This window comes from Heloderma suspectum, chromosome 15 (genome assembly GCF_057233095.1).
Source record: "Heloderma suspectum isolate Gila_16-S chromosome 15, 16-S_ref, whole genome shotgun sequence".
Classification (NCBI taxonomy): Eukaryota; Metazoa; Chordata; class Lepidosauria; order Squamata; family Helodermatidae; genus Heloderma; species Heloderma suspectum.
In genome coordinates this window covers 16,419,535-16,437,484 of record NC_139472.1, presented here as the reverse complement: position 1 = coordinate 16,437,484, position 17,950 = coordinate 16,419,535, and the positions used below count along the sequence as shown (strand labels likewise).

The 17,950-nt window shown below is 45.4% G+C and overlaps 1 protein-coding gene across 1 annotated transcript; it reads right to left on the bottom strand.

Annotated features, from left to right (window-relative positions):
* Positions 1–411: 411 nt before the first annotated feature.
* LOC146335406 (arylacetamide deacetylase-like 4) lies at positions 412–16,648 on the bottom strand. The gene is made up of 4 exons (XM_084821524.1): positions 16,469–16,648; positions 11,482–11,695; positions 7,696–7,759; positions 412–1,272 (listed from the first exon to the last, which is right to left on the bottom strand). The coding sequence occupies exons 1-4, from the start codon at positions 16,643–16,645 to the stop codon at positions 498–500; spliced, it is 1,230 nt and encodes a 409-aa protein (XP_084677650.1). The 5' UTR covers positions 16,646–16,648; the 3' UTR covers positions 412–497.
* Positions 16,649–17,950: the final 1,302 nt, after the last annotated feature.

The window sequence follows — 17,950 nt, the reverse complement described above, 5'->3', positions numbered from 1 at the left end:
CGAAAGGGTGTCTGGGTACTGGAGCTTTCATCTCAACCTATGTTCACATTGGTAAAGAGGCTCTTCTGTGTGCAGGTATGCTCCCAAAGCTGATGGGGGCAGACTAGGAAGTGTAAGAGAAGGCATCCAACTGGCTATGCTTGGAAGAAGATATTGGGATGAGGAGGGTTAAAATAACTCCCTGAGACCCATTCACCCCTAACACCGGCTCAGGGATACTACAGGCACACTTCCCATCTGCTAATGAGAATCCTGGCACACTGGCTAGTGCAAACATGCCAGCCCTGACCAAGGTATGGGTGGAGCTCAATACAATCCCTTCTAGGGGTGGACTCTAGTTTGTGATACTTGTATATTAAAAATAATTACTTTTTAAACATGCGTGCCAGTTATCAGAAGAGACCTTTTTTGCTAATCAAAAAGTGAACCAGTTAAATATTTTGTCCCTGTTGTTGGAAATATCACATTGTATATATCTCCTTGCATCAACTCATGCTTTACAAGCCTCTGATGTAGTTAACAACACTGTCTATCCCTCTTTTACAGCATGAAAAACTTAGCGGCCAATAATTAATGAAACTGAGGCACCCATGGAATCCATCTTCAAGGTGGTGCCAGGATACTGGCACATCATTGTCCTCTAATCGTTTCTTGTACAAGATTGCATCATCTCTCAGGACATCATATTGAACAGTCAAAATGAAAGTCTGTGGAAGCTGTCGAATCGTGGCATCCTCAACTAACAGTGGAGAAAGCAGTGGGCCAAGCATCTGGTCTACATCATCTAGCATATCACTGAAAGGGCGTCTGGGGATTGCAGCTTGGATCTCTCTTCTCTTGAATTCCTCGGGTATATTATCTGGGCTTAGCCATTTCCTATATTTCATTTTTATGTCATTCGGGATGTGGGATCCATCCAAAAGACTCTCTGCTATCGGTACATTTGTCTGGAAATATTGTAATGCAAGTGTCACGGCTCGCCTCCGAGTCAAGAGAGGGACAGGAGTATTTTGCATGTATGAAGGCAAACTATATTTCACACACTGAAGAAAAGGATAGATCAACATTTGAGCATGCAACTTGGGAACATCATCTCTCTGTGCAACCATCCGGCAAACGGAAGCTGTAAGTAAACCCCCAAAGCTGTCTCCACACATTATGATGCGGTCAGGTTCCACCCCATAGTCTTCTGCATGTTTCATAAAATGTATGGCGACATCCAAGCATTGCTGAAATTGCACAGGATAGGGCTGCTCAGGAGAAAGAGTATACCTGTGAAATCAAGGGCCGCTTTTTTTAGGAACCTTATACTGCCTCATTTGGTGGTAGAACACAGTAACTATATCCTGCATCAGGGTGGAAGTACAGTGAGTCTAAAACCTGAGTCTAAAATACTATTTTGTTTGGGGCTTTGTTTTGTTTTATTAAAAGCAAGGGATGTTTCTAAATTTTTCCTCATTTCGAATTCTCCCCCCCCCTTTTTTTTTCTTTTAGTTCTGGGTTAATGGGTCTGGTTTCTAAAGAGGGGGATTTTGTTTTAGGAAGGCTCCTTTACTGGGTGCTTAGATTTGTTTTGTATTCTATTTCTCAGAAGTAGGGATGGCAGAGAATTCCACCACGGATCTCAGTGAGGCCGAATGCCAGTGCATTCGGCCCCCCTAAATCTGTGGTGGAACGGCCTGCCACACCCCCCCGTGGATCCCCCAGGGACGAGACTGACCTGGGGTGGATCTTCCGGGCGGCAGCAGCTGCGGACCGGCTGCTGCCGCCGCCATTTTCAGTCTTGTCGGGGGGGGGTGTTTTTTTACAAGACGTGATAGGCTACGTAAAGACTTACGTAGCCTATCACATCTGGCTTTTTTAAAAAAAACACATACACAAATGGCGGCGCCTACGGCCACCACCATTTGCATTCCTTATTTTTGGCCATCTTAGTCTACGTAAATACTTACATAGACTAAGACGGCGAAAATAAGGGGAACACAAATAGTGTAGCAAACGCTATTTGCGTTCCCCCTTAGTTTCGCCATCTTAGTCTACGTAAATATTTACATAGACTAAGACGTCCAAAAACAAGGAACACAAATGGCGGCGGCCATAGCCACCGCCATTTGCGTACGCGCGTTTGTTTGTTTTTTAAGCCAGACGTGCCTATCATGGCTGACTACAGGGACGCAAGCAGCAGCGGCTACAGCCGCTGCCATTTGCGTCCCTGCTAGCCAGTGGCCGGATGTCCGGCTGCTGGCGGAGCTGGCTGGCGGCTCTGCGGAATCCCTGCAAAGCAGAGCCAGCCGGCCAGGATTCCGGGGGGAGGGACGGAGTGCCTCCCCCCCCTAGCGGAACCCAGCAGAACCAGGTAAGGGGAGTTTCGTACATCTCTACTCAGAAGGCATTTTTATGAGAAATGTCCAAGATTTTTCTTTTGCAAACTACCAGAGTTTTCTCCAGATATACTGTACCATTTTTTGTCTGGTCACCACCATCCTCCCCCATGCACGCATGCACGCACATCTGTGCATGCATGCACACACACACACACAGAGCTCCAAAATGACAGCTCTAAGGCATTCTGGATAGGGATGTATGGATTGTGTAAATCCCATCTCGTCTCTGTTTCATGGATTGTCAGGTGCCTTTTGTTCCATCATCCACCCACCACAGGAATCAGATTTTTTTGTTTCCAAATTTGTGCAACTTCCCACATGCAAAAATTCTCAAATCCCCCCACCCATGTGCATTGCCATGCTTTTGCCTACAGGGGAAATGCACATTTTTGGCCAGGTTTTTTTTTTTTTTAATTGCAATTGTTTCTATTTGGGAAAGTTAGAAAACTGGTCTGTAAGTCCACAGAATAGGTCCAACAGGGGAGAAGCCAGTGCACTGTGGAATCTGTGGATTGGATTCATAAAAATCTGAACTCATTTGGTTCCATTGCAGATTTCTCTGACATCCCTAATTCTGGAGAATAAGAAATAGTTTCCAGGTAGGGATGTGTGAATCAACCCTTGTCCAAGTTCTCCGGGCACCCACCCAGCCCCATCCTTTGCCCCTGCCCTTGCCCGCCGATCCCCAGACCATGCTCAAGCCCCTCCAGTGCTTGGTGAGTAGCCCACACTCACCCTGGCCGCCTCGTGGAGCTCCGCAGTCACAATTCTTTGAAAAATAAAATGCTGATCACAAAATGCACATATTCATGTATGCGTGAAAATGTGCATTTTTGTGAATGCGCATATTTGTCTATGTGTGAAAATGCAAAAAAGTGCCTTTTTTTGTACCTACACAAATATGTGCATTTTCACACATATGCAAATATGCGCATTTTTGCGTTCACCATTTTATTTCTCAAAAAATTGGGTGCCCGTGTCATCCCTATTTCAAGGCCAATATAGCTGCTGTTGCTGTAGCAGCAGCAGTGACAAGGAAGGAAGGAAGGAAGGAAGGAAGGAAGGACCTTTAGGACAAGAGAAATAAGCTAGCAATTATCGCTGCTAAATGTGGGCCCTATCCTCAAGAACATGCTTGATAATTCCAACTCCCTCTGGAGAAATTCAACAAAATGGTTCCCCAGTTTTCTCACGGATGCAGGGTAGAATTTCAAGAGGCTGTGTGTGTCCATAATACTTAGCATATTATGTAGCTGGTGCAACTTTTGGTTACTTTAGTTTATTCGTATTTTCCTCTTTCTCTCCCTCTCCCTCTCCCTCTCCCTCTCTCTCTCTGTCAGTAAAGCACATGTGGGCACTGAGAAAGCACTCCAAAAGGAAAGGAAGAAAAAAAGCAGATGCTTGATGTGATTGTAGTCTATGTACAATTGTATGAAGAGTCTTTTTGAGTGATGCTTTTTTTGTTGTGTTAAAAGCAAGGGATGCGTCTACATTTTTTTTCATTTGAATCCCCCCCCCCTATTTTTTTTTCCTTTTAGTTCTGGGTTAATGGGTATGGTTTCTAATGGGGTAGTATTATTTTAGGAAGGCTCCCTTCCTGGGTGCTTATATTTGATTTGTATCCAATTTCTCAGAAGGCATTTTTATGAAGAAATGTCCAAGATGAAAAAAAGATACCTTTTTTTCAAATGTGAAATCAAGATACATTTTTAAGGATTCTTGCTCCGCCTCATTTGGTAGTTGAACAAAATGAGTATGTCCCATTATCATAGTGCAAAGTGCAGCTAATCTGAGCCTAAAATGTATCCTCAGATTTTTTAGTTCTGGGTTAACTGGTTTAGAGTGCTATCCTATCGGTATAGTCGGCCACTTCTGAACTTGGGGATTACCCAGCACGGGATCTTTTCCTCCACGCTCCTGCCACCCTGCATTTGTGGCTAGACAGCCAATTTTGGCTGTCTAGTTGTATGGCTGTGAGAGCTGGACTATAAGGAAGGCTGAGCGCCGAAGAATTGATGCTTTCGAACTGTGGTGCTGGAGAAGACTCTTACGAGTCCCCTGGACTGCAAGGAGGTCAAATCAGTCCATCCTAAAGGAAATCAACCCTGAGTGCTCATTGGAAGGACAGATAATGAAGCTGAAGCTCCAATATTTTGGCCACCTAATGCGAAGAGAAAACTCCCTGGAAAAGACCCTGATGCTGGGAAAGACTGAAGGCAAAAGGAGAAGGGGACGGCAGAGGATGAGATGGCTAGATAGCATCACGGATGCAATGAATATGAACTTGAGCACGCTCCGGGAGAGAGCGCAGGACAGGAAGGCCTGGCGTGCTATGGTCCATGGGGTCACGAAGAGTCGGACACGACTGAACGACTGAACAACAAGTTGGGGACTTTGGAGAGGGCTGGGGAGACTGCACAGCACATAGGAAGCATCATAGAGATGGTTCAGCGGTCTCCTCCCCACCTTCCAGGAATACCCCCTTTTTGTCTGCTCTGTGCTGCATTTACAAGTGTGGAGATGGGGAAGAACCACACTACTTACGAGGTAGCTGGGGAGGGCGTGGTGAGCATGGTTTCTGGGAAACCATGTCCCAGAAACCAAACAATTCTTTTGGTCCTAGAAACCAAGGAATCCTATGGCTGTCTAGACCCTGTCAAGCAGCCATGGCATTGCTCTCCCCATTTCTAAATGGGAATTGCTGTATTAGGAACACTCATAGAATCATAGACTCATTGAACCATAGAATACTAGGGCTGGAAGGGGCCTATAAGACCATTGAGTCCAAGACCTCCAGTGGGGGAGAGCCCACCACCTCCCTAGGTAATGGGTTCCATTGTCATATTGCTCTAACAGTCAGGACGTTTTTCCTGATGTTCGGCCAGAATGTGGCTTCCTGGTAACTCCATTCCTCCATTCCTGACTTCCTGGTAACTCCATTTTTATGTTTCTTATGTTTTGAAATTTTGTATACAGAATCTACTGAACTGTTTTGTTTTTTTTTTCTGAGAAAATGTCCATGCCTTTTCTTTTCCATACCACCTCAGATAAAGAATGCTTTTGGTGGAAAAAAGATGGGCTTATGGGATTAAAATGTAATAATAAAAGAACTGGGAAGAGTTTAACATATGGACTGTTGGCATACTGATTTGTGTCCCCTGCTTATATGACTTGTCCATAATTCTTCCTTTAATTTTAGCATGTCTCATACATTTTCTCTGTATTCTTACAAAGAGGTGGGGAAAAAATCAGAACATCTGCACATAGCAAGAGAGGCAGAAAACTGGACCTGTTGACTTGCTAGCTTCCTTCTTTGATATTTCAAAGCAACCATCAGCATTGTTATACTGTAGTGGGAATTTCACGCTGTAAAACATAAGGCTTTACTGCTGAGGTCTAGGGGTAGGAGAGAGAAGACAGAGAGTGGAGAATAGTTGGGTAAGTTGAATGTTGTGAATTGCCAGTAAATGGAGTAAACTTCATTGACTGGTAGGTCCTCCTTCGAATCCTAGGCCATCTTTTACCAGGAGCTCCAATCACTGTGCTTTGGGGTGGGCAAGGATAGGATCATGAGATGGTCATTCTCAGTTCCATCCCCATGTTTCAGAGGGCCCATGGGCAAGACACCCTCAATGCCCCCCCTCTATCAATGAGTCCGCCTTGTAACTGTAGCTCAAAGTTCCCTGCACTTTTTTTTTTTTTTAATGGCAGAGGTAATGTTATCCTAAGGCTCTAGTATGCTTGTAAATATAATCCAATTTAGACAAATAATGAAAAGGTATAGCCCTTTTAAAAAATTTCCCATGATAGTCAACAGGAAGTATGAAGTGTCCGAATTCCAAACCCTGATTTGAGTTTGGTATTGAATCAAAGTGGACTGACTCCAGATTCGGCCAAGCCTAATCAGACCATTTTCTCAAGTGACAACATGTGGTCTGAGTCAAAGCTGAGGGTCGGTGCACACATCTTATATATAGGTGTCATAATTCATAGCCATTGATTGTGCTTTCCCCCATATCATCTTTTAAAGCTGTCCTCCCTGGTAGCAATCACTATATCTTGTGGTAGCAATTACCATAGTTTAATTATGAGCTGTGTGAAGCAGTCCTTCATTTTATCTGTCCTGAATCAAAAGGTAAATACTTCTTCATACAACTCCACCGCTAACTTGTGGAATTTGCTAAAACAAGATCTGGTGATAGCTAGGGATGTCAGAGAAATCCGCAAAGGAACCAAATGAATTGGTTCCTTTGGATTCTGCAGTAGACTGGCTTTTCCCTTGTTGGGTGGATTCTACAGACTTGCAGACTGGTTTTATAGCTTTCCCAAATTTTATACAAATAAAAATTTGCAAAATAAAAAATGGGCGAAAATGGGCATTTTCCCCATAGGCTAACATGTGAAAATGCGTATTTGGGAGGAATTTGCAATCTGTGCACCTTCTAATTTGCATCAATGAGCATTTGCAGATTTTTTTGCCCACCCAAATTTGCCCAAATTCGGAAACAGAAAACGATTCTGGCAGTGGGTGGACAATGGGACAAAAGGCGACTGACACTCCGCAAAACACAGATGGAATGGATTTTACCCCATCCATACATCCTAGTGATAGCCACAAACTTAGATGGATTTTAAAAGGGGGCTAGAGAAATTCATGGAGGATAAGGCTATCAATGCCAACTAGCCATGATTATGATATACTTCCAGGATGAGAGGCATGCTATGGAAGAACAGTGGGAAAGGCTATTGCCTTCATGTTCTCCTTGGACATAGGTAGGGATGGACAGATAAGTCAATCTTCATTCTCACTGAGATTGTCAAATATTCAGGCTTGAGTGTATTCTGTTCTGTTTCTGCATAGGTTTGCAAGGTGTCTTGTTTTTAAAGTCCACATGGAAATTTGCTCATTGTTGTGTGTGGATTTCCCCCCAAATATATGCATTCCTGTGCATTTCTTTCAAATATCCCGCTGCTCCTCCAAGTGCTTTCATCTGATGCAGTTTTGTGTGTGCTTTTCTCTAACATACACCTTTTTTGCATATTTTCCACTAATATACACATATTCTCCATGCATTTTCCCCTGGAAAACCGCATCACCAATCTCAAGAAGTAGGGATTTGAGTTTGGGCTCACTTCTTGGCTTGGGAGGTGCAAATGTGATAAATTTACATTAAAATCTGGAAGGAACTAAATCCTCACCTATCTCTATCCATAGCCATCCCATTTTCCATTGTGGGAAACAAGATACTGGACTAGATAAGCTTTTGGTCTAATCCTGCAGGGCTCTGCTTATTTTCTAATCTTCACTTACCCAACTGACAAAACCACAGTGTCACTCTCTTTGGAAATATAGCGGCACATTCTTTCATAGGAATCTGGAAAAGAAACAACATTCTCACAAAATAATCAGGATCCTGAATAATACTTACCATTTGTACTCTGCTTTTGAATGTTTAAAGCACTTCACACTCTGGGCCTGTTCAGTCGTCAACCTGGGTGACCCTTCTGCAAACCCCACCCCACCTCTGTCAGGTTCTCATGGACAGCTTCCAGCCTGCCTGCCTGCCTGCCTGCCAAGGCCAGACCAGCGGGCGGACAGGGACTTTGATGACGCCCCTGGCTCAGCTCTGAGAACACCGACAGAGATAAGCTCACACAGACTGTGACATTCCAGAAAGTGAATAGGCCCAAGCCCTTCCAGACTACTTCTAATCAAATCCTGGCTATAACCTACAAGGCTAACAGCAGTACTGAAGCTGGGCCCTGACACCTGGCCTCCAGAGGCAGGGAGTTCCATAGAAAGGGGGCCACCACACTGAAGGCTCTTCTCTGGGTGGACTCCAACCGGGCCATGGGTCCATGTGGAAGCATCGGGAGCATGCCTCCTGATGACATCAATGACCGGGCAGGTTGGTAAGGGAGAAGGCAGCTTACCTGAACCAGCGTCAAGCTGGTATAGGTGTCTTCTCTCCTGTTGGACCAATCGGAATAATAATAATAATAACAACAACAACAACAACAAACAATAACAATAACAACAACAACAACAGTATAAAAATACTGGTGATAATGATGGTAATAATAATAATAATATATGATAATACTATTAAAATAACAATAATAATATAAAAATACTGGTGATAAAAGCAAATACTGGTTCTAATGTACATGGGCAGCACTTGTGTGTATCAGTAATTCATCATGAGCACACACATACACACAAACAGGGTGAGGGAGAGGGAGAGAAAATTGATGCAATCCTACATAGGACCATATCAATATTGAGTTTTGTGGTATTTATCAGGGCACCGGCGAAACACCACGCATTCGTATCATGGATATGAAGAGCATGGACATGGTGTCATCACACTAGGGGTGTACGAAACCCTGCTTACCTGGCTCTGCCGGGTTCCGTTGGGGGGGGCACTCCGTCCCTCCCCCCGGAATCCTGGACGGCCGGCTCTGCTCCGCGGGGATTCCGTGGAGCCACCGGCTGGGTCCGCCAGCAGCCGGACATCCGGCCGCTGACTAGCAGGGACGCAAATGGCTGCTGCCGTAGCTGCCGCCGTTTGCATCCCTGTATTCAGCCGTGATAGGCTACGTAAAGACTTACGCAGCCTATCATGTCTGGCTTAAAAAAAACACACACACACATACGCAAATGGCGGCGGCTACAGCCACCACCATTTGCATTCCTTATTTTTGGTCATCTTAGTCTACGTAAATATTTATGTAGACTAAGATGGCCAAAATAAGGGGGAACGCAAATAGCGTAGCAGGCGTAAATATTTAGGTAGACTAAGATGGCCAAAAATAAGGAATGCAAATGGCGGCGGCCATAGTCGCCGCCATTTGCGTACACTTTTTTTTTTTTTTAACCCAGACGTGATAGCCTATCATGAATGGGGGGGGGGGAACAGACTGCAAATGGCAGCAGCCATTCAGAAGACCAGCTGCTGCTGCTGCCGCTGCTGAAGCCACCTCTGGAGCCGCCGCCGTCCGGAACATCCGCCCCAGGTAAGACTCGTCCCGGGGGGGATCCGCGGGGGGTGGCAAGCCATTCCGCCACGGATTTCAGGGGGCCGAATGCACTGGCATTCAGCCTCACCGAGATCCATGGCGGAATTCTCTGACATCCCTACATCACACTTGCTTTGGGGCAGCATTTAATATCAACAGGCACCTCTGTGATGATTACAGAGGGGAAAAGACACAAATGTGCTGAAGGAACTGAAGACTGGGGATGGCGGAGAATTCCTCCACTGGATTCTTTTGAATCCAGTGAGGGCGGATTCAAAAGAATCCAACCTCTGGAGTCTGTGGAGAAACAGATCGCTTACTTCCGCCTCCCTGAGGAATCCTCCTTGGCTGGATCCTCCCCACTGGCAGGCTCCGGAGCACCAGCGATACGGCCGCCATTGCCATAGCACTGGCTGGGCTGACTGACTCCAGTTGCAAATGGCGTAGCAGATGCCATTTGTGGCCGGAAAGCAATTAGATTAAACTTAATGCAGCTGTAAATGGCTGCATTACCTTAAATTAAGGGCTTTACGGCCACAAATGGCGTAGGGATGCCATTCGCGTCTCTGGTTTTTCACGCGATAGGCTAGCCTATCCCCGAGGAGTGGAGTAGAGGTCAGGGAGGATTCCAGGGGGTGGGACAGATCGCCTCCCCCCGCGGGCGGATTCCCAAGCGGAGGAACAGGTAGGGAATCCGCCCATCCCTACTGAAGAGTGAGTCAAATTGTACAGGGTCCCACATCTGGAACTAATTTTATGGAATTTAAGAACAGTGGAATGCAGAGTGGCAGGAACCCACAGGAAGTACATACTACAGTAGCTGCTGGAGACTGGAAACATCAATTATGCTACTTTATCACAGTCAAAGGGATGAGCACATTTAATGTTTCCAGTCCTCCAGCAGCTACTGTAGTATGGTACGTAACAACAAGAAGGAAGACATCGGATCACATTTTAGCCCCACCCTGAACTCACTGGCACTTAGTAAACTTATAGTAAATATGTGGGGGTCTGAGGGGCTTTTATCCATTTTTCCTTCTCAGTTTAAAAACTTCACTGCAGGTCAGAACAACTCCCAAGTTCTTTGGCTGCAGCAGGAAGCCCAGCTGCCACCGAACAGCTTTCGAAATGGGTCTGGAAATGCCCCTGGAACTTATGCTCCATCACAACGTAACTTTGCTTCCAGAGGCATTGTATGGAAAACAAGATGGCTGTCCAGAGAGTAAGAAAGAGAGCTTCTAATGTATGGTTGGATGCAAGAGACACCACTGCTAAGACTGTGATCCTGTTCATGCTTACCTGGGAGTAAGAACTGAATGGGGCTTACTTCTGAGGGAAAGTGGGCGGGACGGCATTATACATTTCTCTGCTTAGCTTCTATTGCTGCACAGATGCAAAGACCGTTCTTAAAAAGAGGTTGAAATATCAAGCTTTTTGGACAATTCCATCTGAATATGTCTGGCAGGGGTTTGTTTGTTTGTTTGTTTGTTTGTTTTATGACATTTGTATACCGTGCCCCATCCAAACAGCATCCAGAGTAGTGAACACAAGAAGTGCGATAGCAAAAAAAAAAAGATTAAAGATTAAAATACCATATTAAAATTATTAAAAATGAAAACCATGGCTGCTCATTTAAAGAATGTTTCCTGGAACAGGACTATATTCAGGAGGCTCTGGAAGCAACCCTGTGTCAGTGCCTGCCTGACCTCCAGAGGCAGGGAATTCCAAGGAAAGGGGGCTGCCACACTGAAGGCTCTTCTCCTGGTGGGCTCTGATCGGGCCAAAGGTCCATGTGAAACCACCAGCAGTGATCCCTCTGATGACCCTAGTGACTGGGGTAAGGGAGAAGGCGCTCTCTCAGATATCCTGGTCCCATACTTATAAAAATGTTCAGATATGAAACCAGTTTCATTTGAATCCCTACCAGACTTCAAAGAAAAGGAGGTAAAACAGGAATTATATATAGTAGAAATACATATCCCCATCTGACCAACCCACATTTAAAGTACGAGCTTCTGTGAAACCAAGGGGCACAGTTTTAGAGAATTTTACCCTTCATCGGGTCCATTTTCCTTACCCATGCTTCCCATGATGCCAGCTCCTCCATGCATGAAAAGAAAACCCCTTTTTTCCGTCTGTGATGCTTTGGGCTGATATAACCTCACTGGGATACCCTCAACGTGTAGGTTCTTGATGGAGAGTTTGGGGTCTTTGAAATGAGGGATTGAATCAATTAACATATTCACAAAGCTGTATAAATTGCAGAGACCTATTTTCCAAAAAACATAGTCCTGTTTGAGATGAGATAAAGAAGGTGTATTAATGATAAGGATGAACACAGATTTACAAATCCCTCCCCCCATCTGCATTTTCACACTTTAGCTTACAGGGGGAAATGCACATTTTTGGTTGGGAAAAATGTATTTTTTAAAAAATGCTCATTTTTCCCATTTGAAGAAAACAAAGACACTTGCATTCAGGAATGCAAATGAAGTTAAATGAGCTTCGAGGAAGCATTCAGAGAACTTCAGAGAACTTGAATTGCACGTTTGCCCAATTTAAGGATGAGTGCATACAATATCTTTTATTTTACAAATTAAAGGGGCACGGAATTGTCCCTTTAGTTAAGGTGAGTCTGAAAAAAAAAAGTTCTGGAAGTATTAGCCTCCAAATTATGCTGCTTATAAAAATGGCATGTGTTGAGTTAATAACCTGAAACAGGGCATCCCTGATCAACCTGAAGACAGCTACAGCTGTCCAAAATTTCAGAGGATTCCAAAACAAATTGCCACAGGGACAGCAAGTGAAAACGTGATGAAAATGAACACAATTGTCTGTTTTACTCCAAGCTGTAGCTTGCATATCATGTATTTCTTTCACATTTTGGTGAAAACTACTGATGTACATTAATTGGGTTCATTTGGAAGAGGGGAGGATTGTCAACACTGTAATTATAGGAGGAACCTGGGAGAACTACAGATCAGTCAGTCTGACATCAATCCCTGGGAAAATTCTGGAGCAGATGATAAAGCAATCCATCTGCAAGCACCTTGAAAACAATGCAGAGATTACTCAAAGCCAACATGGATTTGTCAAGAACAAATCCTGCCAGACGAATCTGATCTCATTTTTTGATCAAGTCACCTCGCTTGTGGACTGTGGGAATGCTGTGGACATAATATACCTCGACTTCAGCAAAGCTTTCGACAAAGTGCCCCATGATCTCCTGATGAGCAAACTAGCCCAAAGTCGGCTAGATGAAACAACGATCAGGTGGATCCACAGGTGGCTACAGAATCGGACTCAAAGAGTGCTGATCAATGGGACCTTCTCCAACTGGGGAGAGGTAACGAGTGGGGTACCGCAGGGCTCAGTCCTGGGCCCAGTGCTCTTCAACACTGTTATTAATGACTTGGATGAGGATGTGCAGGGAATGCTGATCAAATCTGCAGACGACACGAAATTGGGCAGGATAGCTAATATTTTCGAAGACAAACAAAATTCAAAGTGATCTTGACACACTGGAGCGCTGGGCAGAAAACAACAGAATGACATTTAATAGGGATAAATGCCAAGTTCTGTACCTAGGAAAAAGAAACCAAATGCACAGTTACAAGATGGGGGATACGTGGCTCAACAACACGACAAGCCAGAAGGATCTTGGAATTGTTGTCGATCACAAGCTGAATATGAGCCAACAATGTGATGTGGCTGCACTTTGGCAAGAGATAAAATGACCCTGGGTGGGTGTGGAGATGCCCACCTCTGTCATGGGCTACACCCACATGATGTCATCCAGCTCATGGAGGGCTGAATGGATTGTCATCCAGCCCCCCCAGCCCCAGTGTAGGGATGTCAGAGAAATCCGCAACAGGATCAACTGAGTTCAGATGTATGTATGTATGTATGTATGTATTTCTATCCTGCCCTTTTTCCTCCTTAAGGAACCCAAGGCAGCATACATAATCCTTCTCCTCCTCCATTTTATCCTCACAACAACAATCCTGTGAGGTAGGTTGAGCTGAGAGTCTGTGACGGGCCCGAAGTCACCTAGCAAGCTTCCATGGCCAATTAGGGACTAGAACCCGGATCTCCCAACACCCAGTCCAACACTTTCACCACTACACCACACTGGCTCTCTATGATTTCTATGAATATGACCTGCAGATTCCACAGTGGACCGCTTTTCCTAGGTCACACAGATTCCATGGACTTGCAGACCAGTGTTTTGTTTTTCTTTAAACTGTCCAGAACATTGCACAAATTTAGTTGCAAAAAAACAACAACCATACAGTGACAAAACACCGTCCAGAAATGTGCGTTTCGCAGATAGGCGTGCATGAAAACGTGCAATTTGGGGGGTCATTGTGCATTTTCGCAAGGGCAAAGTTGTGCAAATGCAAAGTTGTGCAAATTTGGGGAACTGAGAAAAATCCAGTTCTGTCAACGAGCAGACAATGAAGGGAAAATGCAGGTGGAACAGATTTTACAAAATCCTTAGAGCCCTACCCCCATGCTACATTGCTTCTTCAGCCCAATTGTACTGAGACCCTGTGCATCGGGAGTCATGCCGGGCAAGTGGTGTGTGAAATGCAACTATTATTTATAGTAGTTAAAATTAGGTTTTATTCTGGTTATGTGTGGTTTTAAACTTTCATATTTTATATTGTTTTATGCTGTGCTTTGTGGTTTTAATGTTTGTGAACCACCCAGAGAGCTTTGGCTATTGGGTGGTATAGAAATGAAATGAAATGAAATAAATCACACATGCATTTTAATGATTTGGTTCTCTGTAAGTGAGTTTGTCAATATGTGCAGATACTTTGGGTTTATACTGTATGTTCTACCACGTGATTGCAGTGGATGCCTGAGAAAAGGAATTGGTGAGCCCCACACTGTCACCAGGACAAACACATCACAGCCAGCCATCATTCAAAATTGTGAGTTTCAAATGTTTTCCCCATTGCAGCCATTTGTTCTGATATTTTAAAAGGGAGGACAGTAGCTCAGTGGTAGATCATGCAACCTGCAGGTAAAAGGCGCCAGGTTTGATCCTTGGCATCCCCAAGCCGGGCTGGGAAAGACTCCTGTCTGAAACCTTACAGAGCCACTGTAGACCGTCACTGTAGAAAAGAGAACTCCAGATGCTTTGGACTTCAACTCCCAGCTTTCCTGACCATTGGCCAAGCTGACAAGGTCTTCTGGGAGTTGAAGCCCAAAATACCTGGAGGTCTACCTTCTGCCCACTCTGCTGCAGCCAATACTGGACAAATACCCTGACTGTTGGATAATAGGAAGAACATTGCATGCATCCACATGTCATGAGGGGCTGATGGAGAAGGTCCTGTTGCATGATAAGTTCCTATTTCCTGCTCCCCCTTCCTCTTCCTCCTGCCTCTACAACAAGCAAGCTCCTTGCAGTCTCTCCAGAGAGGAAGCAAGGAACCATACTTCATGCCTTCTCTCGCTTACACTCACACCCAGCTTGAGGGGATGCTTGTATTTAAACAGACTTCTCTGATGTTGTGCAGAAAGGTGCTAAAAAGTGAGTTCATTTCAATTTCTTTTAAACTGGCTCCAGCCTGCATTTCTTGCCTCCAATACTAATTGCTGTTTTGCCACACTTCCTCTATATAAAGCATCTCTGCTGTAAGTCACACCAGACTTTTCAAAACCGGTTGGTTGTGTCCCTAGTTAAATTATGCTATTTACTAGGGATGTACGAAAGTCACTTACCTGGTCTCGCAGCTTGCTTTGCGGTGGGGGGGAGGTGCTTCGCTGCTCCCCCCGAAGTTCAGGCCGGGTGGGGGGGAGGCTTCCCGCCTCGCCCGGCCGAAATTTAGGCCGGGGAGAAGCACCCCATCTCCCTGGCCGCGAACTTCAAAAGAAAAGTAAAAAAAAAAAAAGCCCCGTGATAGGCTACGTAACGATTTACGTAGCCTATCATGGCTAGATCTGCAAAGTCACCCGTGGTAGGCTACGTTAATCATCACGTAGCCTATCACGGGTGACTTTGGGAAAAAAAAAAGCGCGTACACAAATGGCGGCCCCCATAGAGAGCCGCCATTCACGTTCCTTATTTGGTCCCTGTAGTCTACGTAAAGATTTACGTAGACTACGGCGAAAATAAGGGCAACGCTATTTGAAAGACCAGCTAGTCGAAAGACCAGCTGCCGCCCCCGCCCCTGACGAAGACCTGCCAAACCGCCGCCGGGACCCGCCGCCGGGAGGGACATTCGTGAAAGGTACGTCCCATCCCGGGGGGGGGGGCGAGAATTTCTCCCCAAACAACCTTCGGAGGACCGAATGCGTTGGCACTCGGCCCCCCGAAGTTTCGGGGAGAAATTCTCCCCCATCCCTACTATTTACTAGATGATCTAACAGCACACCCTCTCCTCTTCCAGTTTGAAAGCCAGCTCCATAATCTTGTTACCAGAGTGGGCCAAAGATGTTTTGGTGCCTGAGGTGAATGCCTCTCCTCCCTAATTCAACATACAGAAGCCAACAGAATCTTACTTCAGCACTGGCAACAGGGCAGTGTCCTCCCCTACACCTGAGAGCAGCAGGCTAGAATAGCAGAAACATAGCAGGCAGAATGGCATACATAGTGGGGTCCTCGAACTGTATCTTTCAGTTGCTCCTAGGGAATTCTCTTCTTTTTCTTCCCAGACTGAAACCCTGGGGTTTAAAACACTTCAGGAATCGGTCAAGCAATTAAGGATGCAGTCCTACCAACTATCCAATGCAGGGTGGGCAGAGCGTGGAGGGGATCTTCTCCTCCGGGCTCCAGCCACCCTGTATTTGTGGCTAGATGGCAGATTTTGGCTGTCTAGTCAGGGCACCTCAGAGTAGGGGTGGGAGAGCCAGAGGTATCAGCTCTTCCTCCATCCCCGCACCTGCCTGCCCCCAGGAGTGCCCCCCTTTTTGGCCTCTCCACACTGCTCTTACTTTGAGCATAGAAGTGGCAAGAAAATCCACACACATTTAACGCCTTTCTATCCTGGAACAGCACTCTACTCTGATTTCCTAACACAAAGCAAAGTTGAGAAGAGAAGGGAACTTACCGTTGAAAACAGGAAAATTGTTGCAAAATATAAACACTTCAGTTTGTGGGGTTCAGAAATGTCATGAGGGAATTCTGAGGTGGAAAGATAGTAATAGGTTGTCCAGGCCAGGAGGAGGAGGACAAATAAAGCCCCAAGTTCTGCTACAATTGTTAAGAGAGCCCAAAGAAAATCCATTCCATTCACAGAGTGAAAGTACAATCTGATCATGTTTCCAAGGAACACCTGGGAGTCGCGAAACACACTTTTAATGTGCCTATTCTTCCCTTTCACAACTTCATTTTTTATTTCAGCAACAGAACATTGTGAAGCATCGGAGATTTAAAGATCAATTAATCTTGTCATGTGCAAATATAAGGAAGAGCATGAGAACATAAGTTCTATGCTGATGAGAGCAAACCTCAATGTAATTCAGCATTCATACATTGGCCAACCAGATGCCTATCGGAAGCTCACAAGTAGGACATGAGTGCAATAGCAGCATCCTCCAGCTCATGTTTCCCAGAAAAATGTGCACAATGATAAAACAATCCCTCTAGTATAATCCCTCTAATATTGTGCTTATTAAGCTTTCCTGGCCCCAAACGGCACATATTTAAATATGCACATTGTTTTTAACTTCCCTTTTTACGTACAAATCAAAGGCCAGAAAATGATGGGCACTCACTTAGCTTTAGGATTGTGGTGAGTCTGGGCAACTCACTGAGCTTGTGAGTGGCCTGAGTGTGGGTCTGGGGGGAGGGTGAGTGGGGGCACTGCTTCAGTGGGGCCTGGAGAAGCCAAGCTGGGGTGAGTTCTCACATCCCTAATAGCAGCACCGTCCAGCTCATGTTTCCCAGAAACATGTGCACAATGATAAAACAATAACGAGGGAAAAAACAGTCTTAGGGTGCGATCCTATGAAGACAGGAGGGGAAGATAGTCAGTGGCCTCTGAACCTGGAGGCTGCCCAGTGCAGGGCGGCCTGGCATTTCTGCTAGATGGGCAATTTCACCCATCTAACAAAGGAGCTTCAGAAGCTGAGGAACGAGGCTGGAGGGTCCATAGGAAATGTCGTATGGCAGATGGCCCAATTTCTCCCCCTCCCCACCCTCAGGAATGCCCCCTTTTCCCCATCTTCATGCTCCATTTCCGAGCATGGAGACAGCCAGAACCGCACTGGCTCCGAGACGGAGGGGAGCACAATTTCTGGGCTCTGAAGTCAGAGCCTTGTTTCCAGCCTTGGAGCCTAGAAACCAAACAATTCTATTTCCCCCCACAACTATATATGGTAGGGGTGCAGTACCTCCAAACAACAGACTGAAATACTTAGCATTTCAACTCTTCAGTATTCCACACAAGGGTATGTCACCTCTTGGGCTGAATGAAGATGCAGATTATTTCTCTCCATGGTAAATAAGTGCCTGGTGAAGACAGACATTGTATGGAGGAAGTTCATGTAGTTTGTTCGCAATGTCCCAGGGCATAGTCTGAAGGCACAGG